The 25,054-nt window shown below is 40.0% G+C and overlaps 1 protein-coding gene across 2 annotated transcripts in view; it reads left to right on the forward strand.

The window, feature by feature from the left end:
- adam19a (ADAM metallopeptidase domain 19a) overlaps nucleotides 1–19,921 on the forward strand; it is a 273,169-nt gene extending 253,248 nt beyond the window's left edge. For both annotated transcript variants that reach the window (XM_051943831.1, XM_051943832.1), the window contains 5 exons: nucleotides 2,264–2,405; nucleotides 8,413–8,512; nucleotides 11,318–11,569; nucleotides 13,038–13,246; nucleotides 19,115–19,921. In XM_051943831.1, coding sequence (XP_051799791.1) covers nucleotides 2,264–2,405; nucleotides 8,413–8,512; nucleotides 11,318–11,569; nucleotides 13,038–13,246; nucleotides 19,115–19,166 — 755 coding nt within the window. In that variant the 3' untranslated portion in view covers nucleotides 19,167–19,921. The remainder of the gene's footprint in view (nucleotides 1–2,263; nucleotides 2,406–8,412; nucleotides 8,513–11,317; nucleotides 11,570–13,037; nucleotides 13,247–19,114) is intronic.
- Nucleotides 19,922–25,054: the final 5,133 nt, after the last annotated feature.

A 25,054-nucleotide genomic window follows, 5' to 3' on the forward strand; every position in this document is an offset into this window, starting at 1 on the left:
GCGGGTAGAAGCATCTCTTCCGAGGATGGGGTGGTCAAAATTCCTCCTCATTTCTTCAACAAAGGCAGCATAGGAATGACAGAGGGGCCCCTGTTGCTGCCAAACCGCCGTGCCCCAGACCCGAGCCTCACCTGCTAAAAGGCTAACTAAAAAGGCTATCCGGGCCTTATCTGTTGAATAAGAGTGAGGCTGGAGGTCAAAAACAAGTGAGAGCTGGGTCAAAAATGCCCAACAGAAGTCAAAATCCCCGCTTTAATGCTCGGGGAACGGAACGTTAGGTTCCCTAACGTTAGTGACTGAGCCCGCGGGGTTGACTACAGGAACAGGTGCAGCTGGATGAGCAGCAAGTTGGTTAACCCGTTCAGTAAGCGAGGACAACTGCTTGTACATAGCGGTATTACAAGAAGAGAGATTCTGTAACAAATCGCTATGCTGCTCAATAGTAGTGCCCTGACTTAACATGACCTCCTGTATAGTCATCCCAGAGGCTCCGTCCACCTCGATCTCTTGACCTGCTGAGCTCATCTTGGCCGGATCGTTCTGTTACGAATTTCTTTGAGGCTCAGGTGCAGTAACAGAGATCGGGACAGGCAGATACCAACAGGAAGGTATTTTATTGACAAAACACCAGGACAAAGAACTACAATTCCCAGTAGCAGAGGTAGGGAGGGAGGAGCCCTAGCCAGAGCCTGCTGGAGCAGATCTGACATCAGGGGCTTCTTGGCAGCATTGTAGGACCTTAAACCATTTAAAAATTGGCTGCGTGCAGTGTGGGTGGAACACTGGAAACTAGTTTGGATTGTCCACTGTTGCTGAAGCTCCTGTGATGTCATTTGGCAGTTTTCACTGCACATGTGGATCAGGATGCGGTCATTTCTTGCTGATAAATCCTTAGACACCCAGAGCTTGGTTTGTCTTCCAAGCTGTTGGTTCATCTGTGTTTCTGCAGAGTATATCCAACTGCTGAAGGTCTGCATCTGCACTTCCTGGCTATCTGGCTGCAACTGTACCCTTCATGGCTGAGAATCTGTATCTCCAGACGCGTTTCATGCGTTAATTGTTTTAGACATTTTTGTCTCTGAAGAACTTTCAAATGTGCTGACATTATATAGACACGAAACACAGCAACAAATATTCTGTCTTCTGGTACTATCCATCCATCCATTCTCTATATACCGCTTTATCCTCATTAGGGTCGCGGGGGGTGCTGAAGCCTATCCCAGCTGACTCGGGCGAAGGCAACGGACACCCTTATACAGGTCGCCAGTCTGTCGCAGGGCTACACATACAAACAATCAAACCTCACATTCACACCTACGGGCAATTTAGAGTAACCAATTAACCTCAGCATATTTTTGGACTGTGGGAGGAAGCCGGAGTACCTGGAGAAAACCCACACATGCACAGGGAGGACATGCAAACTCCATGCAGAAAGATCCCAGGCCAGGATTTGAACCGGGGATGTTCTTGCTGCAAGGCGAAAGTGCTAACCACTACTCCACTGTGCAGCCCTATTCTGGTACTAAAATGACCCAATACTCAAATTTCTTATGTTTTTTCTTGGAACCCATCAATTATAAGTTTTTAATGACTTTTTTAGGATTTGTTTAGTATTTTGGTGTGGCTATACAAAAAGAAATTGCACTTGAAGACCTAAAAATGATTCTTAACGCAATACACCCTCATGAGGATTTAGTGGCGTAGTTTATTAATGGATGGATTAATAAACTGAATTGGAGCCTTGATGTCTGAAAAGAGAAGGCAACGAAGAATTGCCTTAAACCTGTATTCTTTTTAACAGCCATCAGGGTGTGACTTTCCTGGTAGCAAAAGTTGTGATTGTATGGATGAGAAAGTGATCCTGCTTTTCCCTTGATCTATTACCTCAGTAGATATTTTTCAAATGTGTGTATTGTCCCAAATACTAGTTTCAGAACTTTTTCAATACACAATGATGTTCGTTTTTGTAAACTATGGTCCCCATTTAGAGTTAAATAGACCAAAAAGCAGGGTGTGCATCAGTTCAGAGCCACCTTGTGATTGTCAGGTTACTGTCATATGGACGGTGGGTTCTCTGGTCAGATTTAACACTTGCTGATCATGTTGGGCTTTGAAAGGCTAAGAACACAACAGCCAAATTGCAAATTTACTGCTTCGAAACAATATACAGTACATGTCCATCAGAGTGGCTACATCCATCCTTTATAGACGGTCTATGATGTAAACACACTCAGTGTATTTGTATGTGTGTGTGTGTCCACAGGTCAAGTGGGTCTGGTGGTGGGGCTGCTGTTTGCTTTCCTGGTTGTCCTACCTACAGTGCTGCTGCTCTTCTACTGCTACAGGGTCAAGACCTCCTACTACCATAAGTGGCTTTCCCAGAGAGAGGAGAACAAGAGCAACAAGTACTGTGGCCTGTCTGTCTGTCTGTCTGTCCGTCTGTCTGTCTGATAACAACACAGTACACAGTTTCCTGGGACTATTGTACAGCACATCCAGAACAGGGGGATATGTGAAAGCATATAATTACCTGCATAGGGCATAAAAGTTCATATGTATTGTATAGCTTCCTGTATTATCTTATTGGTCATTTTGGGGGTTTGGTATTTTAAACTTTATAACAAGCATGGGCCCTTTTAAAACCGAAACGGCGTATCAAAGTGTTGTTCAAGCCTGCTAAACAAAAGTAAACAAATACGTTTTAAATCCTACTCTAGACCACAAACCTTTCCGAGCTGCTAGATATGTGACACTGAATATGTGTAAAATGGATTTCAAATGATGCACAAGACATTTCGAATTTTCATGTGATGACACATTCATAAAAAAAAATAATGGGTCCAAAGAGACGAAAACATGGCAGTTACTAAAGGAAAAAAGGTGGTGAATCATGAAAGCCTGTTTAAGTTTTTTCTTGCTGTGCAAATTATGTAGTTTTAATGAGGAGATGTAACAAGGTACTGATACTGTCAGACAGTGAGTGGCACAGTGACTTAACAACCTTAATGCTTTGTCCAACAAAAAATGCTTGGACAAAAGTCCAAACTGCCATCAGCCTAGGTATGGCTAGCTGTTAGCCTCAATTAAAGTTAATTCAACATTTTTCTTTTTTACTGAATCTGAAATCTCAATTTTGAATTTTTTGTATCACTTTAAAAAATAAATTGCTATGTGTTAACGCTAATTAAAGTTGTCCTGTTGAAAGCTATCTCTACTTTGCAGAGTAGCAGTAGCTGCTTTCTCTGCAGCCTTTGACTCCAGTGGAATTCATGTGATTTGTTGTGTTTAAATTAAGTGTACACTACTGGTCAAAAGTTTTATAACATCCAACTTTTTCATTTTTTAATTGGAAATTCTGCATGTTAATGTCTCATTGTACTCTGAAATGAAAGCATAGAACAAATAAATGAAGTTTAAAAAATAATCAATTTAGAAACCAAAATGTATTTGAAACTTCTGACTCATCAAAGTAGCCACCTTTGGCTGATTTAACAGCTGAACACACTCGTAGCATTCTTTCCACAATGGAAATCGAATATTCTTCAGAAAATTCTTTCTGACTCTGTTGCAGAAGTTCCCATAAATATGTAGCACTTGTAGGTTGCTTTGCTTTCACTCTTCTGTCTAGTTCATCCCAAACCAGCTCCATGGGGTTTAATTCCAACCAAGGCAGTTATGGCATAGCTTAGACTTATGTTTTGGATCATTATCTTGCTGTAGGATGAACCCCTGACCAACTAGACACATATCAAAGGGTACTGCATGGCGCTGCAGAATGCTGTGGTGCTTCTCACTCTGTACAAGTCACTGACCCTGGATCAAGCAAAACAGTTCCAGACCATCACACTTCTTTCTCCATGTTTGATGTCACACTGAGGAACCATATCCTTTCACCTGCTCGACGGCATTCAAAAATCCTACATGTTTAACCAAAGATTTCCAGTTTTGGTTCATCAGTCCATAATACCTTCTTCCAGTCTTCAGTAGTCCATTGGCGATGTTTCATGGCCCAGGCAGCATCTTTTTCTTATTCTGACATATTAACAATGGCTTCCTTGCTGCAAGGGAGTTGTAAGTAATCAAGAAAAGTTGGGGCACGGTTGATAAACCTTCACTGCTGCAGAGCAACTTTAAGTTGTTAACCCATTTCTTTTTACCCGAAAAAAGCCCTTTTGTATAATTCTGAAATGTACATTATTTTTCATGCAAATTTAGATAATTCACAACACTGAAGTTTCCCAGTCTGTTAAGCAGTTTGCCTCAGAGCTTTCACATTTTTCTCTCAACAGTTTGCGTACTGATGTCTGATTTTGTGCCCAAAAAAAGAAAAAAATCATTTACATTAATTTGCAGACCTGTTAATGACTTAGATCATTTTTGTCTACTTCTCTATACAAAGCATATGCATATTGCAGCTGAAAACAAAGTTTTTTGTGTCTTCACTACTTGATTCCTTTCAGACCACTCTGTAGGTTAGAAATTGTTTGTTGCAAAACCGTCTGTACATACATTCTATGCACTGGAGCATTACGTATCAGTGTTCATAAAAAGGGAGGGAACAAAATGTGAAAGTAGGTAATGAGTTCATTATGGAAGGAAGGACATAGTACAAAAAAGGATTTTTTTAAACGGTCATGTAAGAAGGGGGGAAAAGTGAGAAAGGAATTGCACAAATGCAGAGGAGTTAAAGGAAGTGTTTAATTACAGGAAGGAGCGCACGTTGCCGTGTCGCACAACTTGATCGATGTGTACAGCAAACTTCATGTCAACTTCAGCATAAACGGCAGCATATTGTGCTGAAGCTCACCTTAATCAGAACCAAACAAAATCCATGTCCTCGTAAACCCCACAGCTCCTTTATGAGCGCTGCCATATCCCTCAGCCACAGTCAGCCTCGTCATAACACTTGGCTGAGTTAGTGCCTCTGAAATACTCAAGTCTTCCACAGTGAGTTACAGATCAGGAAAGTGTCTGGAGAGGATCCAGCATTAGAGTAGCCTTTTAAAGCCCCTGACCTTCCAAATGAAGATGGTGAGAAAGGTTAAATACTGGTCATATTGGGCCTCAGCAAGATTTTATGGTATCTGCTGCTAAAAGGAAACAGAGGGGGAAACAACTGAATGAATGGCTAACTGTGGAAAATTGAGCCGCTACAATGATTAAAAAGACTCTTAACGGCCCTGGATGCATTGAAAACCCTCTGCATTTTTAAGTTTTGTTCCTTGGCCAATAGCTTGGGTTCATTTACAGTTCACCAGCAGGACAGCAGTTGGATATAGCTGATTAAAGGCCTTTCTAAGCATATATACATCCAGTATGCTTGGAAAGACTTCTAATCAGCTAAGAGCCTGCAGTAAGTACACATACACCAAGTTATCAGTTTATTAAGTACACCTCTAAAACTTAGTTCAAGAGCACTGCAGTAAATCTTTACTCTATTGGGCTTGAATGCCCTTGTCTGCAAAAATATGAAGAATGAAAGAAATATATGTCAGTTTAAAAGTTTGTTGATTTTTTCAAAGCTGTACTCAATAAAATTTTTATATTTCTGCGATGAATCAAATGAATACATGTAACATGAAAAGGATTCATAAGGACTCAGTAGTAAAACTCAGCTCTGGGGCTTTTTGGTCTCTTTCAGCTCATTTTTTTTGGCTTTGCAGCTCTAATTAACTTGTTTTCAGTCAAAGTGTTCAGTTAAAAGGCTTGCTGTACATTTACTGTACACTACCTGGCCAGCAGAGACATTTAGTTAGAGACAGACTGCTGAGATTTAAAACAATGCTGTTTATTTACAATGTATTTTGAAAGAGCTGGAGCTGTAAAATTTAACTTAATGTCAGGATGGGCAACATAAAACTATTGAAACAAATCTAACTCTGAAGGTAATTAATATAACCAAAATGAAAAACAAAATACAATATTTCCCCTCCTTTGATCCTTGAATGCATGTTTGTGCTATATATAAGACTGTGTATTATACTAAAACATATTGCATGTAAAGCTGCCAGGGGTGTAGCAAAAACAATGTCAACTGTGGATTTTTTTCATTTCATATTTCTTAGTTTATTTTCATCCTCAAAATTTCTCATCTCACATATGGGAAATTATGCATTCTCCTAGGACTGCTAACTAGACATACACTGTACCATTCAGAGCTTGTATCTCCAGACCTTGCTATGTCAATTTCATGCTCTGGTCCTGCCTATAAAATACCTTCATTTGCAGAACCAATGTCAAATGCACTAGTATCGTTGATTTCAAATTGTGTCACGTTGACAAGGAGAGTCTTCAGAAAGACCATTTTGAAAATACAACCTCAAAGTTTAAACTGGCAGTAGAAAAAGAAGAAAAATGAATATGCCTGAGATGTTTAAATTCTAAAACCTGTGATCACTTGACAAAATCTAAGTTTCCCTGGGATTTCTAGTTAGCCATATTGCATGGTAACATAGTTAAGAAATTACCCAAATTCTCTCAGCGTTGAACATAAAGACTGTGTCAGTGTGGAAAATTTATTATGTCAAATAGGGTCCAGCATGTTTGGTGTAAACCTGGCCAGTACTACAGTAAATACATAGTTGTGACAGTAGGGCTCAAATATGGCATCAATTCAAATCCCATTGCCATAATCGCATGAGTTTCGAAAGAAGGAAAAAGTGAAAACTTTGACCTGACCAAGTATGTTGTTTCACTTTACCACACATCTCCTCCACCAAAATGCAGCTGAAAAAATAATCTGAAGGATATCAGAACATCTCTCCAGAAATTAGTGCAGCCCTGGTATCCTCCATGCTGAGAGGAATTGAGTCTGTCATCAGAACGAAAGGTGGACATACGAAGTGTTGTGTCACGGATCAATAGAGTTCAGAACCCAAGAGTGCAGACACACTCTAGACAAGACACGTCAGGTGAACCAAGTTTATTTATTAATTCCTAAAATTAAACAAGACTGAATACAACTGGCTGTGAGAGTAATCCGGGCAGGAAGAGACCAAACTAAAGAAAGCCAGGGTTTCTGGAAGGCAAAGTAAAAATACTCCTCTACGGCAGGAGGGAAATTCCACTGCCAAACCCGTAGTCTAAACTGAAATAATACAATGACCAAACTCACGAGTCCAGACAGAACGGGAGGAGAAGCGGACAGACCGGTTCGGCAGTTAGTTTTTTCATTTTACATAAAAGCAAATACCCCACTGTTCAACTTAGAAGTAATGCAGTTAATGTAAGGTGGTACAGTTTTAAACCATTTAGCATTGAAGACATACTGCATAAGGGTGTATTCATTTCTGTTGTATACTTCCTTATATTCTCACACTCACTCACTACAGTTGTTTTCCCCTGCTGTGTATCCTTATTCTTAGCTTCGATGACCCACTCTGACTCCACATGAGATTGATATTGGTTCTCTCGTGTCATTCTCTGAAATAGCATACTTCTGAAAATTCTGCACTATGATATTTTACTTATCGTTGCTGAGACATGGCATTGTTGCAGAGACAGTGGCTATGTTTATATGCAGTCAAAAACGCTTTCTTAACCGGAATATTAGCAATAACCCGGTTGCGTACGGCCATGTAAACACCCGCAAAAACCCAAATATGCTCATATTCCGGTTTTTAAAAACCCAAATAAGACCCCTGGGTTACTCCTTTTCTAACCCGAATATCTTGTCATATAAATGCGCATCGGAATATCCCCATAGAAAGAAAAATTAATTGGCGTTCTGCGCATGTTTCATCCGAAAGGAATCTTGGTCTTTTGAGTATGGCAACTACTTGTATGCCGCGTCTGGCGCGCGACCCACTGGAAATACACAAGGAGAGGTAAACAGACATGGCAAAACCCACACGCGGCACCACAGCGTCAGCACAGCGTCACACAACAGGAGTAACTCTGTCTGTTTAGGCATGTAAACGGGTTATTCCAAATGTTTCAGAAACCGGAATATTGACCATAACCCAAATATTGATGGCATAGTCAGTGATTTGTATAGGATTAGGACACAGTAACAGCAGCTTCATTTACAGTTTGACATTGTATACATGTAAATGAGAATCGTTCCCCTAAACTCCCTCAACTCTCGTGCGGATTCCCCCACCCCACCCCCCACTAATATACCAGTGTATATTAGGAGCTGTTGAGGGAAAGTCCACTCAGTTCAATTGGACAACTTCATCAGAATTTAGCTCCCCAGACACAGTGCTGAAACATTTGGTTTATCCTTCACTTCTACATTTCTTCTCACATCATCCTGGATGAGCAACTTCATGTTGACTTCTCTTCTGTCTCTTTTCTCACCTGAGGCCACAAAATCAATGCCAGATTGAGAAGAGTGATACAACAAGACAGGACAGTTTCTAGGTATCAAGCTCTGGTTTATTTTCTGTCTGTCCTCATTTCTCTGCTCAGGACCGATGCAGCAACAGATAAAGGAAAGAACGGCCATCTGAATCCAGCCTTTCACCTGAAGGTGGTCGGACCAATCAACAAAGCAAGTGGCCTCAAGGAGGTGAGTGAATGTGTGTGTCTGTGTGTGTAATAGAGATGGGAGAAAAGAGAAGGGCGGGCAAAAATGGAAGGAAGTTAGTGAGTTTCTCTTGCTGTGGTTTAATGAATAATGGACTGTTCATTCAGCTGACCTTCATCTTAAATGGCCTCATTTTATAGCAGCTTGTTATATTGTGTGACCACTTAATTTGTGCCTCCACCCACGTCCACTTCAGTCCTCTCCACTGGTTTCCTGAGCCTTAAGCATAATTTCATCAGGCCATTATTCCCTTGTTTTTATAGCATTTATTTAATTGGAAGGGTTAGCAGTTCAGGGTTAGATTACATTTGTCATTGGCAAGGAGTGAGAGATACAAAAGCAGCAAGAAAAGAATGAAAGAAGATCTGAGGAAAGATGTAATAATAATAAGAAATTGCATTAGCATCTTTTGTACACAAATTCAGCTCAGTGCAACAGCCCCTTCAGGTATAAATTTTATTTTTTTTTCCATGTTAGCATGTCCATATGGCGTTTTTATGTACAAGAAGACAAATCATGAATGAAATAGGCAACTGGTGCCCTGACTGAACATTTCCTCTGAAATTGCAGCATACCACTGACAGTCTCAAAAACACACATTCGATTTTCCAAGGTCTCAAATGCATCACATCTAAGGAATTAATCCTCTGAGCTTGCAGGGTGACGTTTTATTTATCATTATTCTTCTTCAGAGTCCATTTATAGTTAAAATGTGTATTCCTGACTTACTCCAAACTAAGTACTTGCCATTGTGTAGCACAGAGTGCTTTTACAGTGTTTTAGCAGATTCATAAGTGAGCTGGTGTGCTGAAGCTGCAGCAAGCAGTGTATGGGCGGAGAGGCAGAGACTAAATGGATGTGCACCTTCTAGAGGAAGCAACATTGTAGAGTTACATCTGAACTATGTGAAGCATAAAGGGGTTACTTTCATGAAATAAACTTCTAAATATTTAACTTAGATACATTTCAATGGGTTCAATCAACAATCAGAGAGGAACTTCAAGAGTAATAACTAGAACTGATGACTGACATTTTGAAGCATCAATAATATGCTCCTTCATTTGTTATCAAATGTAGATTACTCGCATATGTTGCTTAGGTTTAAAGTGCTTGCTTATATCTTGTACAATTTTGTTTTGTTCTCCTTGGTTCATAGGTCTCATCACCTGCCTCTTCTTGGCAGATGCTGTAGTGTTTTAATTCTGTAATTTGTCTCAGAAAATGGTACAAAATAGCAGTGTATTGGAGCAAAAATTGCTGTAAAATGGTGATGGTAAGTAAAATGGTATAACATGGGATATCTTGAGGAGCGGCTCCTTGACACAATCAATAGCTAGTAAACTGCTGAGGAATTCATGGAAAAATTGACACATATATCTTGAGACAAGAAGAAGCTCTTTTATAAGAAAAGTGACATGATTCAATGTTGAAATTAAAAATAAAACTACAAAGAAATTCAGGACTGGAAATCATCAACAGGTATTTTTGTCATTGGTCATATTTAATGATGCAAATTCCCTGCACCTCTTGCAAACAAAATGTAGTGAGTGAAAACAAGAGCAAATAGAGAGTATATGATTTAATCGACAATAAGAACCCTTCAATACATCTAAAAAAACAAACAAACAAAGGAGTGCCAAACTTTAACACTGAAAACTGTACAAAGAGTACAAAACACTAAGAAGTAGTAAGCAGATAATTTTTTTAAAAAACGCACAAAGGAGGTAAAATCAATTCTCTTAAACAAGGGCATTAAAGAGTAGGTGTTTTAAAAAGTCTTCTTGATGGAAATGTTGACACATCTTTCCAGAAGCACGACTGAAAAAAATGACAATATTTGTGACTAAAATACTGTCACATTAACACATACACACAAAGGAGATACTGTATACTTTGAGTTGTGTAAAGTAGTTTTTGAAAAGGCTTTTTGTATAGATTTTACTCACATTAAATTCTTCAGATCAGTCATTTTGCGCTTCATGCGCACACCCTCAACATGGAAAACACACGAAGAAATTCATATGACAGCTTTTAAATTAAAGGCCATCAGTCTGTCCGTCAGAGAAGGAAATAGAGCTGCTGCACGTAAGCTTGGCATCAATGAATCGATGGTGAGATGGAGTCGGCAGCGTGAACTGACTCAATGCATTTTACTGCCGTGTTACAGGCACTGTTCGGGAATAAAAGCATTTATTCAATTAAACAATAAAAAAAAATTTCTGAGTAAATATCTCATGTTAGAATTTGGACACCTGTGGCTTATAGACAAGTGTATGTATGTACAATTTTTTTTTCTTTTTAAATTTAGTGGGTGCGGTTTCAGGTGCACTCAATAGTCCGGAAATTACAGTACTTGATGATCATTAATCTGTATTGGTGTCATTTTAACTAGCACAGGCAACTACTGTGTTAATGACAGTAGTGGGGAAAGTAATACTTTTATAACTTTGGTGTACTGTGGTATTTATGCTAAAAAAAAAAACGTGGTCCTTCAGAAAATGTTCAGCAAGTGATGTATTTTGCCTGTGACAAGGTGAGAGATGTGACCAAATAAGAAAGTTGGTGATAAGAGTGCTACCAGTGAAAAAGTTAGTCTGGAGCCCTGGCTTAATGCAACGATAACCAACACAAACTCATAAAATGCTATTTCACTTGCTTTACAACCAAAGAACTAAATGTCAGAAGACTTAAATATATACAACAGCAAGACGAAAATTGGTGAGAAGTTATCTTAAGCAGATTTTCTTTTTTTAAGCTTGTTTTTGTTTGTCTTTCCTCTGATCCCAGCTTCCTCATACCAGCAAAGAGGTCCTGCCTCTCAGACCGGGCCTTGTGCCAAATGGTACCCAGCCAGTCAACGTTGTGCGACCTCTGAGACCCGCTCCGTCTCCCCAGGGTGGTTCCCAGGACCTCAAAGTGTTGCGACCACCTCTGCCAGCTGGAAAGCCCCCAGCAGCTCCTCCCAAATCCCCTATGACCACAAAGCGACTCAGTCCCCCCAAGAAACCACTGCCCCTTAACCCGGCACGATCACCACTGGTAAGGCCCGCTTTACCTCCTCTTCTGAACTGTAAGAAAATTCTGTTCAATTTTAAAACTCCAGCTTAAAGTCACACCACATACAAGCCAGAATGAACCCACAACGAATGGGAGCTTTAGACCAGCAGAAACCATAAATGCATCTCCACTGAAATTATTTGTGGCTTGGGACTTTGTTGTTAAATGTATTCCATCTGTCTAATACCTCATAGAGATTATACTGGTTATAGATTGTGGTTTCAATGAAAAGGTTATAAACAATTTGATTAGAATTAAGTGTTAACTATTTATATGTTAGAGTATCATGCAAGGGCGTGGTTCTGCCATCTACTGAGGGCTCGTCTAGTTATTACTACAACTAAATTAACCAGGTATACACAAAAGGCCATTTAGTGGTAACTGAAAACTTTGCTTTGTAAATTATTTACATTCAAAGCAACCAGAAAGACATGTTTACCCTAAATATAGGCCAATAATATGTTTAATTAAAACAATGCAGTCTTTTTAATAGTTTTTTTTTCCAAAAGATTTTAAACCATCATGATGTAGACATTCAATATAGGTTTGAAAAGTAAGTGAAATCACTGCTGCAAAAGCTGCCAGTTGATGGGAAAAAATATATTGTGAGTGAACATTTTACCAGCACGTTTAGTAGTTTGACAGGGGACTGATTTTATCTGAGAAGGGCACAGAGTCAGAGTTTAAAAACCTTCTTTCAGAGAAGTCAAGATTGCTCATGACTGTAGCTAAATGTGTACTTTGCAAATGCAAGTGCCTTTTGCAAAATACACAGAGCTAATGAGAAAAACTGTAGAACTGTCTATCAGAGCATTTCTTAGCTGAATTGCAGAGATTTCTTATGAACCCTGAAGAAAGAACAAATAAAAAGGGCTGTATGTTTTTTTTTTATCAGATTGCTTTCTTACTGATTTATCCTTCCAAACTGCTCTCTTCAGTGCGTCTATGTGAAATGTGAAATGTTTTGAAATTAGATCAAGGTTTTAATGTCATTTTGCTATTTCCTTGTTTGTGGCAAATTTCCAATATTTCATGTTAGTGTATTTTTTGATCTGATCGCAGAGCTTTGCTGTAGCTGAGATTTTTAATTTACTACCTGTGTGAAGTTCCTCTTATCAGCTAGCTGAGCCAATTCAGGAGGGAACCTGGATCCAGACCAGCCTGACAGTACACAATCTGGAACAGAGTTCTCCTGCCTGCTGTCTCTATGTGCCAAGTTTTTAGTGTTGTGTTGGCTACGATTGGCTCCAAGTTGATAACCCTGTCTTTTGCTATTTTTTTTTGCATTTCAAACATTGATTATGCTCTTTTTATTTGCAAAATTAGCACAGAGTTATAGAAATTCTTGGTGACTAAGGGTATATTTACTCCTGCCCTCATTAATGAGCTTTCGTGTTCTGTCACATTTGACTGTTAAGTAATCTAAATATCACTAATTCTTGTCTTTTAGTTGGTGTCTGAGCTGCAGCCCAGATCGTCACCCTTCCCTCCTCAGAGGCCTCTCCCCCTCAGCCCAGCCAGAGGAGGCTCCCCCGCAGTGAGTGCAGCCCGGGCCCCGGCCTCCAAACCCTCCTCAGGCCTCCTGGTCATGATGCCTCCAGCAGTAGGACCCAAACCTGTGGGCAAAGTCTCAGCCATCCCGCCTCTCAGAGCTCTCAGGTATGAGAACACAGCTCGAACACATGCACAGATGTTTTAATGTCATGTAGTCTCAGCTTCCCGGGCATATGTGGTTCTCCTGTTGTTATTAGCCCAATTTCCACAGCAAGAACTTGTGGGCTGTTTTAGGGCAGCAGAACCCTTTAGGTATGTTCCAGTAGGAGGTACCACTCTTGTAGAACTTCTTTCATGGCTGTTTTTTGTGGGAGAAAAACATACCTACTCCAGTGTAGGTCATTCAGAGAGGCACTAAAAAACTGCGGTGCTAGTCTCAATGCTGATAGGTTAAACTCAGAGAAGACAGCCCTAATTGGTTAAACGTATCATTTAATCTTTTCACATTCAAATAAGACTCCAAAATCAGATAACAAAACAGCAATTCTCAGGCAAGGTCTGAAGTGTTCCAGCTGTCTCTGCACATGCATACAATGAGTTGCACTGTGAGCTGCAAATGTAGCCTAGTGTTTTTTAAACCTATTTTTTTCCAAGTTGTTTGTAATTAAATAGTTGTAATTACTTGATCCTGATGCACACTCCCATCTCTGATCCCGTTTATTGCCTCATAAATGGGACAGATTAAAAATCAAAATCAAATTTACCCCGATTTTCAGTTCCTCTTATCAAATTGAGCACAAAGGCAAAAGTAAGCAAACTGTTGTTTTGTTTTGTTTTGTGTTGGATTCAGAAATGAAGAACAACGTATTGAATAGTTTGTTTTTTTTTAAATATATTGTTTTCCAATTAGGGATCCTCAATTACATATGAAAAAAACAAATAATTCACAGCACTAACAAAGAGGTTTATGTTGTTGAATTGCACTGGCCTAGCACACAAGAGAAGGATCTCAACAAATACCAGGAGCCCATTCTATAGTGGAGGATGAATGAAGAGTGATATTGTGCTTTGGAGCGTTCAGCTTTGAACCTGTTTACGGGCTTTTTTTTGGTGTTTTGTGTCTTGCGACTTTAAAAGCTTAGAATTGCTGCAGCTTTTCATTGTATCACTTGTTCTTCCATTGTGATTATCATGACTGAGTGTTGAAAGAGGCTTCAATTAACTTTTCAGAATTTAGATTTAGAGCAGATGCATTGCCACACCAAATGTTCCAGTACAAACATGGTAGCTCAGGGATGATTGTGGTGTCAAAAAATTTACTCTGCTATTCAATGTGATATGACGGAAAGCTAGTAATAACTCTGGTGATACCTGAACTATAAATTCAATAATAGGTTATTCCTAGATCTACACTGCTGTAGATCTAAGGCACTTCTGCAGCTTGTGCCTCCATTTCTTAGTTTGAACTCCAGACTAAATAAGATTAAATTTGTTGTCAGTCTAGACCTGAGTCTAGTCTCTTCTCATTTCTTGTCATCCTCCTGTATTTGACTGTCAAATTAAGATGTTATTTACTCAGGATAGTGTTGAAGGATTGTTGGTTCACCATTTACGGTCAAAGTTTAAGCTATGAGCCAACTCAGATCATACCAGACCAAAGCTGCTTTATTTGGAGAGGGGAGGTCCATGTATCGTCTGTTTGCTGTTCCACGCAAACATGGACATGATGAATGCAGAAGTGGTCAAAACTGAACATGTTGACATCAATTTGCGAAAACCTTTCACCTGATCAACACTTTGGTTGTTTTTTTTTGGTTTGTTTTTTTGACTATTATGGAGAGGGACAATATTTGATGTCCAAGTCTCATCACTTTGTGCAAACTCAGTACAGCAGAGACTGGGAAGTGATGATAGTAACTTTATCCCTAGTGGAATTAAACCCTTATAGACTAAGGCCCTGACTCCACCCAGCATTGCAGTCACTTCTTATCAGATGAGTTGTGCCTTTCCAGTGATCATGATTAGCCAGTAGCATGTTACATGACTGTTGCACAGGTTACAGAAAAAGCATGATGTGATTAGCAGGGCAAGTTAGATTATTGTTCACTGTATTTGCAGATGTTGGAAATGCTGATTGCTTAAAGAGTATTTCATTAAATTTCCTCTCTAAAAAAACCAAAAAGTTTAAAATACAGTTAACAAAAGTTTTGAGTTTTTTTTTAAAACTCTGGCCTGTGTGTGATGGTTGCTGTCTGGAGTGGTTCTATGTTTCTAAGATAAAACTCTATGCTGCAGGAGGTTGTACAGTCCTTTTGTTGAATTTCTCTTGGCAGAGTCTGACCTACAGCAGCACTGTCACTAATACAACAGCTCATTAGTGCAACATCAGTATAATGTTCGTAAAAGCTTGAGGGGAATTAAATAAATAAAAAAAGATTTTACTGGTTAACAGTTGTATATACACAGATTTTGACCATTGATACAGCAACAAATAACTATCTGTTTTAATAGATAGTTGGCATCCCTAACAGAGAAGGAAGTCACACTCCCTCTTTGTGTGCTGTAGTACTGTGCATGTAAGTCCCTCCCACTGAACCATCAGTGGTTCTGGATGTTGTATACAGCACCTTTAATTCATCTATTCAACTCCTTTCACTTATTTTCACTTACTCATATCCACATTACTATTTTCAAAAGCATGACTTTTCACATTGTTACATCACAAGCATGTTTTGCTTTTTGAATTTCAACTAGTTAACTTAAATTGAGTTCTCTGTTGCAAATGTGCAGAGTTTGAAAGCATCTTGTGCATAAAAGTTGTGGTTGACAAATGGAACAAGCTCAGAGGCTAAAAGATTTTATACTTGTTCAACTCTTTTGTTTCAGATGATTTCTGTTTCTGTTATGTTCATCTGGATGGTTCTACTAGGCTTATCTACCATCCAGGTTGATGCACTGCTTTTATGTAAAAGTATAATCTAATAGCACAATCTCCTCCACCCACTCAAGGCCACTACTATTGTATCAAACAAATAGCTTCACAGCTCTCTGCAATACATGTGTAAATTGCACAACACCATTTTCTTACTTTACCTTGACCTCAGTGCAAATGGTCCCTAATTTGATAGGATCTAAAATACATGTAATGATAAAATTTCATAAAGCAGCCAATATATATATATCTATATTTAATATAGATCGACCCACAGACAGACGAAATAAATACAAAACTGCCTTGCGTGAGCATGCGTACGTTGTGTAGTACAGATACCAAATCACGTGGCCAAAATACGTAACAGTCAAGTGAATTTATGCAGGTAACTGAAACAGTGTTCACTTGTTGTCATGGTTACAACGACACTGTGCTGGCCACTACATCTTGCAATGGAAAATCCTTAACAAATCCGTGGATGCTGACTATAAGCTGCATCACTGCCAAAGTCTAATGAGGTGGTCCTTGTGTCATTTCTGACCTTCCCTGAAAATTTCATCCAAATCCATTAGTCTGTTTTTGAGTAATGTTGCAGACGGACAGACAGATTCACAGACAAACATATGCCGATCATCACATAAATCCACTGTTCCTTAGTGGAGTAATAAACCAATCGACACCGAGAGGAAAGTCGCCCTACAAATACTGACCATGTTCTGCTCAATATACAGCTGTAAGCCAGCTTTTCAACTATGAATATAATCCAAACTGAATATGGTTCCAGACTCACCAGTGAGCTCCAAATGTGTTTGAGAACAACCCTGACACCGTTCAGACCATGATTCAGAATACTGGCAGCTCAGTTCTCCCATTAAACAGCAGAGGTATGAGGGGAGTGATATAAGACAGAAAAAAATTTAAAAATGTTCAACTGTTTAAATTTTTTGAGATTTAGGTATTGTTAAAGATGTACATATGTTGGTTCAGGTTGTTCAGTCATTATTTTTCACTTTATTTCAGAAGTACAGTTATATCAAAGTTATTTATTGATAAATGTTGTCAAAATGTTTTTGAACCGTACTGAATTTATTTGATATGACGGTCAGTTATTGACTCCATGCAGACACCAATAAAACTACCAGGTTACATCATCTCACTAATTCAAGTTAGACATTAAGATTTTCTGGACCTTTGCTTTAATACATTTTCTCTGACTGGGCCTCTTTGAATTTTAGTTGAATCCCTCTGCACTAAACAGGACGTTGGCCCTCTTTTTGAATAATCCCGCAATGAAGGAACAGTCCACCAACTTGCAGTAATATAAACACTCTACGGGAAGGAGTTTTCTTTTCACCTTAACACAGGTGTTTGTTGTTTGCGACTAGGGCTCAGTGAAGATAGTAGCATCACTGCTGGCCATCCACTGCATCCCGGCCCTTCTCCGGACGTCTCGACTATGTCGTGCCACCGGATCCAGATGGACAGGGACGAGAGAGTGAGGCTGGCGATCCCACGTAACTCTCCCTCACTGAAATCTGATTCACACACAAGTTATGACTGCATTGTATCATGAAGAAGTCAAGGTCATCTTCGCCTGCGAAGGACGAACAACAACAAGTGCATATATATTCCCTTCTAAATTAAATCTCTTTGCTCATGCAAAATGAAATGCGATGAATATAGATTAAAAATGAATGATATTTAATCATGATTAATTAAAATTAAAATTTAAAATGTTTAGCATTTGACAACACTAATATATATATATATATATATATATATATATATATATACACACTGCTCAAAAAATTAAAGGAACTCTTTGAAAATACATCATATTTCAATACGGTGAAAAAACAAACTGGATATTAGCATTGATATGGACTGGATAATGTGTTAGGAATGAAAAGTGCCACATTGTTTGATGGGAATGAAAATTATCAACCCCCCAAGAGGGCTAAATTCAAGACACCCCAAAAATCAAAGTGAAAAACTGATGTGACAGGCTAGTCCATCTTGCTGAAATTTCTTGGCAGCAACTCAAAATGGTATTCCGTAGTTTGTATGGCCTCCATGTGCTTGTATGCATGACTGACGATACCGGGACAAGCTCTGAATGAGACGACAGATGGTGTCCTGGGGTATCTCCTCCCAGAACTGGATCAGGGCATCGCTGAGCTCCTGGACAGTCTGAGGAGCAACCTGATGGTGTCGGATGGAACAAAACATAATGTTCCAAAGGTGTTCTATTGGATTCAGGTCAGGTGAGCATGGGGGCCAGCTAATGGTATCAGTTCCTTCATCCTCCAGGAACTGCATGAGTTCTCTTACCACATAAGACTGGGTATTGTCGTGCACCAGAAGGAATCCAGGACCACTGTACCAATGTAGGGTCTCACAATGGGTCAAAGGATTTCATCCTACCTAATGGCAGTCAGAATGCCATTGTCCAGCCTGTAGAGGTCTGTGCGTCCCTCCATGGATATGCCTCCCCACACCATCACTGACCCACCACCAAACCAGTCATGCTGAACAATGTTACAGGCAGCATAACGTTCTCCATGGCTTCTCCAGACCCTTTCATGTCTGTCACATGTGCTCAGGGTGAACCTGCTCTCATCTGTGAAAAGCACAGGGCACCAGTGGTGGACTTGCCAATTCCTGTGTTCTATAGCAAATGCCAGCCGAGCTCCACGGTGCCAGTCAGCGAGCACAGCGGACACTAGAGGACGCTTAGGCCCTCAGACCACTCTCATTAAATCTCATTAGTTTATTTGGTGCTGTGCTAAGTATTTGATGCAGCAGGACAGTATATGTTTGAGTGAGTCAAAATGTTTGTTAATGGTAATAAAGGGAACAACAGCTCACTGATGTGTTTTAATAAGTTTTGGACAATAGTGGAACTCTGCGAAACAGAGGAATAATGTCTGTCAGGCTTTGGTACACACATAGGATACACTCAGAGCATTTTGCCTCTGCACAAGATTTTGTTGACATTAAAAAAAAGAATATTTCCAACCCTATTTTTCATAAGAAATACCAGCATACTGCATCACTTTAATCATATGCTGGAATCTCTTCTTTTTTTTTCCTCCTTACAGACCAGTTCCAGGTGCCAAACCAAACACAGCCTCGCCTCTGCCACGAAAATGACCTTCTCCTTGCCTCTCCACCCTCTGAGGAGGCAGCGGCTGACAGCCTATTTGCACTAAAGAGACTTTGGCTGGTGAACCACAGAGCTGTCGCACATAACAGAGAAGGACAAACACAAACCGAACTTGTACAAGTTCAGACTTCGAAATGAAACATTACCCTGCTCTTCTCCCCCTAGATTTGATCCCCTCCCCTCCTCCTCCCAGCGTGCTAACATTAACCACGACGACGCGGTTTTGCACGGAGGCCTTGCAGACTGAGACAAGTGTTATCGCTGGTGGACGGTCACATTTGCCAAATTTTTTTTAAGATTTTTTTTTTACCTGTTAATGCTGTCTGTGTTTGGAAAAAATGCGTTTTGTAATGACCGTTATTTTGTTTACAGTGTGTTTCATGTCATGTTTTATGATTTGTGTTTTGTGCCAAAGAGGTCTCTTCATACCTGGGGTGTGTCTCAAATGCTTGAAAACCTTCTTAAGTTCAGCACAAGTCACCTCCTCCATATTTTTATTAGGTCTTATAATTTATTGTATTATGTGAAGAATGTCTGAAGTACAAATCTGGAGATATAGAAGCCTATCAGGAGGAAGGACAGCCAATCACACAGCAGCTTCTTATCAACACTGTTTACATGGTGGAGGGTTTGATGGATGCTTGGGGCTTGCAGGACACACCCCGGTTGCTCATGTTGATTTGAATGTCGTTTGCTGCGTGTTATAATTTTGAATGGTTACATAAATATTTTTACAAACCTATCATCAGGTTTCTTTTATATTGCCTTTTTTATTCTAATTTGAACAGAATTAAGACGTGACAATGTGATAACGCGCATGTTTAAATAGGGAAGAACAACATCTAAATGAGCTGGGTTTAAATAATGCAGCACACATTACAGCTACGTATCAATCTACAAAAAACAAAACAAATAAATAGCATATATATTTAGTAGAAGTTAGAAGCTGCACAGGTAGCAGGAAGAGTTCCACTCAGGGTTCAGTATGCCTCGTTTTCCCAGAGTTTTCTTTTGTGTCCTCAATTTTGCATATTATGCAGAACTTGTTCCCCAGTTTTCAACACTGAAAGACATTTCTGAACAGATAGATGGAAACTTCATGACATTCATGGATGACAAACTTATTTTAATAGAGGAGCTTAACTAGAGGAGCTTTCTGTATTCTGAGAAAATAACCCTATTAATGTTGTCATGTTGTCTTCCGGGTTAATGCAGCTTGGGCTGAAAGAATGTAATTTTAAAGCAGAAAACTTGAATGAACTGTGGACATGGAGTCTACAAGATAGGGACATTTTTAACCTTAATAGAGGAAAGATTCTCTGCATGGACACTGCATTGATCATATCAATTCTCTACTTCCTGTCAAAGGTACGCTATATTGCCAAAATTATTCACTCACCTGTCTTGACTCTCATATAAACGTAAGTGACATCCCATTTCTAATCCATAGGGTTCAATATGACGCTTCACGCCTTGCAGCTAGAACAGCTTCAACTCTTCTGGGAAGGCGGTCTACAAGGTTTAGGAGTGTGTTTATGGGAATTTTTGACCATTCTTTCAGAAGCCCGTTTGTGAGGTCACACACTGATGTTGGACGAGAAGGCCTGGCTCTCAGTCTCCGCTCTAATTCATTCCAAAGGTGTTCTGTCGGGTTGAGGTCAGGACTCTGTGCAGGCCAGTCAAGTTCATCCACCCCAGACTCTGTCGTCCATGTCTTTATGGACCTTGCTTTGTGCACTGGTGCACAGTCATGTTGGAAGAGGAAGGGGCCAGCTTCAAACTGTTCCCACGAAGTTGGGAGCATGGAATTGTTTAAAATGTCTTGGTATGCTGAAGCATTCAGAGTTTCTTTCACTGGAACTAAGGGGCAAAGCCCAGCTCCTGAAAAACAACCCCACACCATAATCCCCCCTCCACCAAAACTTTCACTTGGCACATTGCAGTCCGACACGTATCGTTCTCCTGGCAACCGCCAAACCCAGACTCGTCCATCAGATTGCCAGATGGAGAAGTGCGATTGGTCACTCCAGAGAATGCGTCTCCACTGCTCTCGACTCCAGTGGCGGACATGGTTTACACCACTGCATCCGATGCTTTGCATTGCACTTGGTGATGTATGGCTTGGATGCAGTTGCTCGTCAATGGAAACTCATTCCATGAAGCTCTCTGCTGAAGCACTGTTCTTGAGCTAATCTGACAGCCACATGAAGTTTGAAGGTCTGTAGTGATCGACTCTGCAGAAAGTTGGTGACCTCTTGGCACTATGCACCTCAGCATCCGCTGACCCCGCTCCGGCAGTTTACGTGGCCAACCACTTGGGGGCTGATTTGCTGTCGGTCCCACACAATTCCACTTTCTTATAATACAGCTGACAGAGTGTGGAATATTTAGGAGCGAGGAAATGTCACGACTGGATTTGTTACACAGGTGGCATCCGATCACAGTTCCACACTGGAATTCACTGAGCTCCTGAGAGCGACCCATTCTTTCACAAATGTCTGTACAAGCAGTCTGCATACCTAGGTGCTTGAGTTTATACACCTGTGGCCATGCAAGTGATTGAAACACCTGATTCTGATTATTTGGATGGGCGGGCGAATCCTTTTCGCAATATAGTGTATGTTGGTTCGTTTATTTGAAACCTCCCAATTGCAAATGCTTCAGTGCAAGCCAGCGGTATGTAGGGTCAATGCTGGAACAAATTAAACTGATGGGCCGACATGTGTTTGCAATACAAATAAATCACATTATTCTCTGTTTATATCTGGTACATGGAATGATTCTGAGCATACAGCTACCTAAATACCACAGCTTGAGCAAACGGCTAATGTCCTGCGGAGGCCCAATGCCAGTGTGAAGTACACACTAAGAATAAAAAATAACAAAAAATATTTAATTGCAAGCAAGATTTAGAGAGTTGACACTAGTATAAGAGTGGATAGCTTCAGCTATCTTGCTTGAGTGCACTTCAGTGGAAACATAGTAAATAGTCTGTAAATAGTCATACAGCACCTCTTGACCTTAGCTGGGTTTTTGCTTGAGTGCACTTCAGTGGAAACATAGTAAATAGTCTGTAAATAGTCATACAGCACCTCTTGACCTTAGCTGGGTTTTACAAAGCTTTGCATGTCTCTGATTCACACATAAATTCACTCAATGACAGCAGAGTTGAGGTTTTCACCTGCCACCAGTGGCAACTAAGGGTTCACCGTCTTGTCCAAGGACGCTTCATCACGTGGAGGGCCCGGGATGGAACCACCACCCTTGAGATTAGTGGGCAGCCACAGCTGTTTAATACCAGGTCCTGAAACTGAAGAGGTAGAGAGTGCAGTTATACAACTGTACAATGAAGAATCAAAACAGGATGATTCTTACCAAAGACTGTGATCACTGTAGCATTGAAGGCTCCTCGTGTCTTTGTACCGGAAAGTCTTATAAAAACAAAGAAAAAGACTAATTTTGCCTCACAATTTTGTTATGATGATCTGATAGTTCCTGACCTATGAGCTTGTATGAAGGCTTTACAGTGAGTCATCTCCACTCTCACCTGCTCTTAATGGATTCTACTATGTTGGAAATGAGATACCGGCAAGAGGCAGCTCTCTTCTCCCTAGAGACTAATGCATTTGGAGAGTCCACGGTTCGAGTGGAACACTATAAGACAGCGAGGAGCAATGGCCTCATGGGGAGATATATATTGATGTAGACGTTTTCCCAGCCCATTATCAGAGCACCCGACGCCCAAACAAACCTGTGGGGTGGATTCTGCTCCAGACGGCAGACGTGATCTAAATGAAATGGTCTGAGTTTTTCCAGGACTACTGTCTATAATCAAGCTCTGTGCAGCCACAGGCCTGAGCGGAAGTGTATAAATACACTAATGTCTTTCCTCAGGCTCGCCCTCAGTTGGTTGGTGAGCCACATAAATGAAGAGACAGGGTTATAAAAACAGCAACTATCACATTTGACATTTGTTGCTCACACTTCCAGCTGTCATGTTAATTTGCCAAAGTATCAAACACTGAGTCTTGATGTGACTTTAGGTTAGCCACTGTTACGCCAGCTTCATCAGGGTAACTTTGTAAGGCTTTCTTTCATTTGTTTTCTGAAAAACTACTGCTACACACATAACAAATAACTGAAACACATATCCAACACTGTTCATTCTTATGCAGCATTCCTGCGCACACAGCTACCCATAAAGCTGTGCTGGCCCAACTCCAAACCAATATCCACTTGTCGACTCTACTGACTCCATACTCAGCTGAACCAAATATTTCTCTGTAGAAAGACAGAGTGACACAACAGACCCCTAATTTTCACATCTGACTAATACTAGGCTTATTGGAGGACACAAGTGTTAGATAAATTATTTAAATTCTAATTTTATCCCCTAGGGAGGGGATAAAATTAGAAACCATGGACTTTCTTCTATTTTAGTGGAGGGCCACTAAAATAGAAGAAAGTCCATGGTTTCTCCTTGAATGATACAAACTTAACAGATATGCTTTCTATTCGTTCTACAATACGTTACAATAGGTCTGCTGCAGACAGTCACTTTGCCTCTTATAGCGATTACAGGAATACACTTGGATGTTCCTAAAAGGATATGACTTTGCAGTTTTTATATGATATAATGTTTAGTTTCAGATGGGTAGCATCATTCAATTCAATTCGATTTTATTTATATAGCGCCAATTACAGTCAAACTGTCTCAAGACATTTTACAGAACCCATATGCCTGACCTGGCCTGATTGATCAAGTCAATGACCAATCAGTTCCACCTGTTCCTGTTAAACACCAGCCATTAATCACAATGCCTCTAGAGGTAGTTTGTCAGGTGATTTCAGCAGAGGTCATTTGTATTCTTGAATCAAGTCAGTTTACATACATATCACGGCCACATGAGCAGTGAATGGCTGCACTTGATCGAGGCTTCAGGCAGGAAGACTGCTCGCAGATTTGCCCATTCCATAAATTTTTTTATTCAGAATGCAGGATGCCGAATCAAAGGACAACCTTTCAGCTTGTAGTTTTCAGAAAGATATGAAAAATGATGAATGCAGCTCTTGAAAAGATCTGGTGTAGGGGGTCTCCAACTCCTTTTGACTAGTACTTTGTTTAAAGCACACTGACACCTTTGGGCATTTTAACATGAAAATGATAGATGCTGGCATTTTTTTCAAAGCTGGAATTGTACTTCTCAGATTTTACATGTAGATTTAGGCTGAATGTATTCTGTAAATGTTGAGAAAATATTTCCTGTGGTTCTTTTAGGTCACTAAAGTCATAGGATAAAAATATCAGAGGTTATCTACGGAGTATGAATATCCAGAGAATATTTCATGGTAATCTGGTCTGTAAATGTCAACGGTAAGTCGGGGACCGCGTGTCACACAGGTAGTCAAACATTATTTGTGTCTGAGACCCTTTGGGAGGTTGTTTCACCACAGTAATCAGTTTAACATTATTCAACAACTGCTCCATCATTTAGGAAATCTTTTTGCACTTTGTCATTCATGTATCCTGGAAGTGCACTTACATAACAGGAGTTAATGGAATAATCCCTCATTGTACAGTATCTCATAATCTCATAATATACTTGCTGTTTCTTAAATTTTAATTTATTCTAAATTTATTGCTGTATATAATCTGCTGTTTTACAACTCCAACACTTATATGGGCACTACTGCCTTTACTACCTCCGCAGTAATTACTCATATTGTTACTGTTACTGGCAGCAGGCCTGCCACTGCACATAATCTGCTGCGTTCGCCCACCCACCTTTTTTGTGCTTTCTATTTCTCATGTTCTTTTTTAATGTGCTGCCCTTTGCCCACCTAATTGCCCCTCAGGGATAAATAAAGTTTTTCT

The sequence above is a fragment of the Acanthochromis polyacanthus genome, chromosome 23 (genome assembly GCF_021347895.1).
Source record: "Acanthochromis polyacanthus isolate Apoly-LR-REF ecotype Palm Island chromosome 23, KAUST_Apoly_ChrSc, whole genome shotgun sequence".
In the NCBI taxonomy this organism is placed as follows: domain Eukaryota; kingdom Metazoa; phylum Chordata; class Actinopteri; family Pomacentridae; genus Acanthochromis; species Acanthochromis polyacanthus.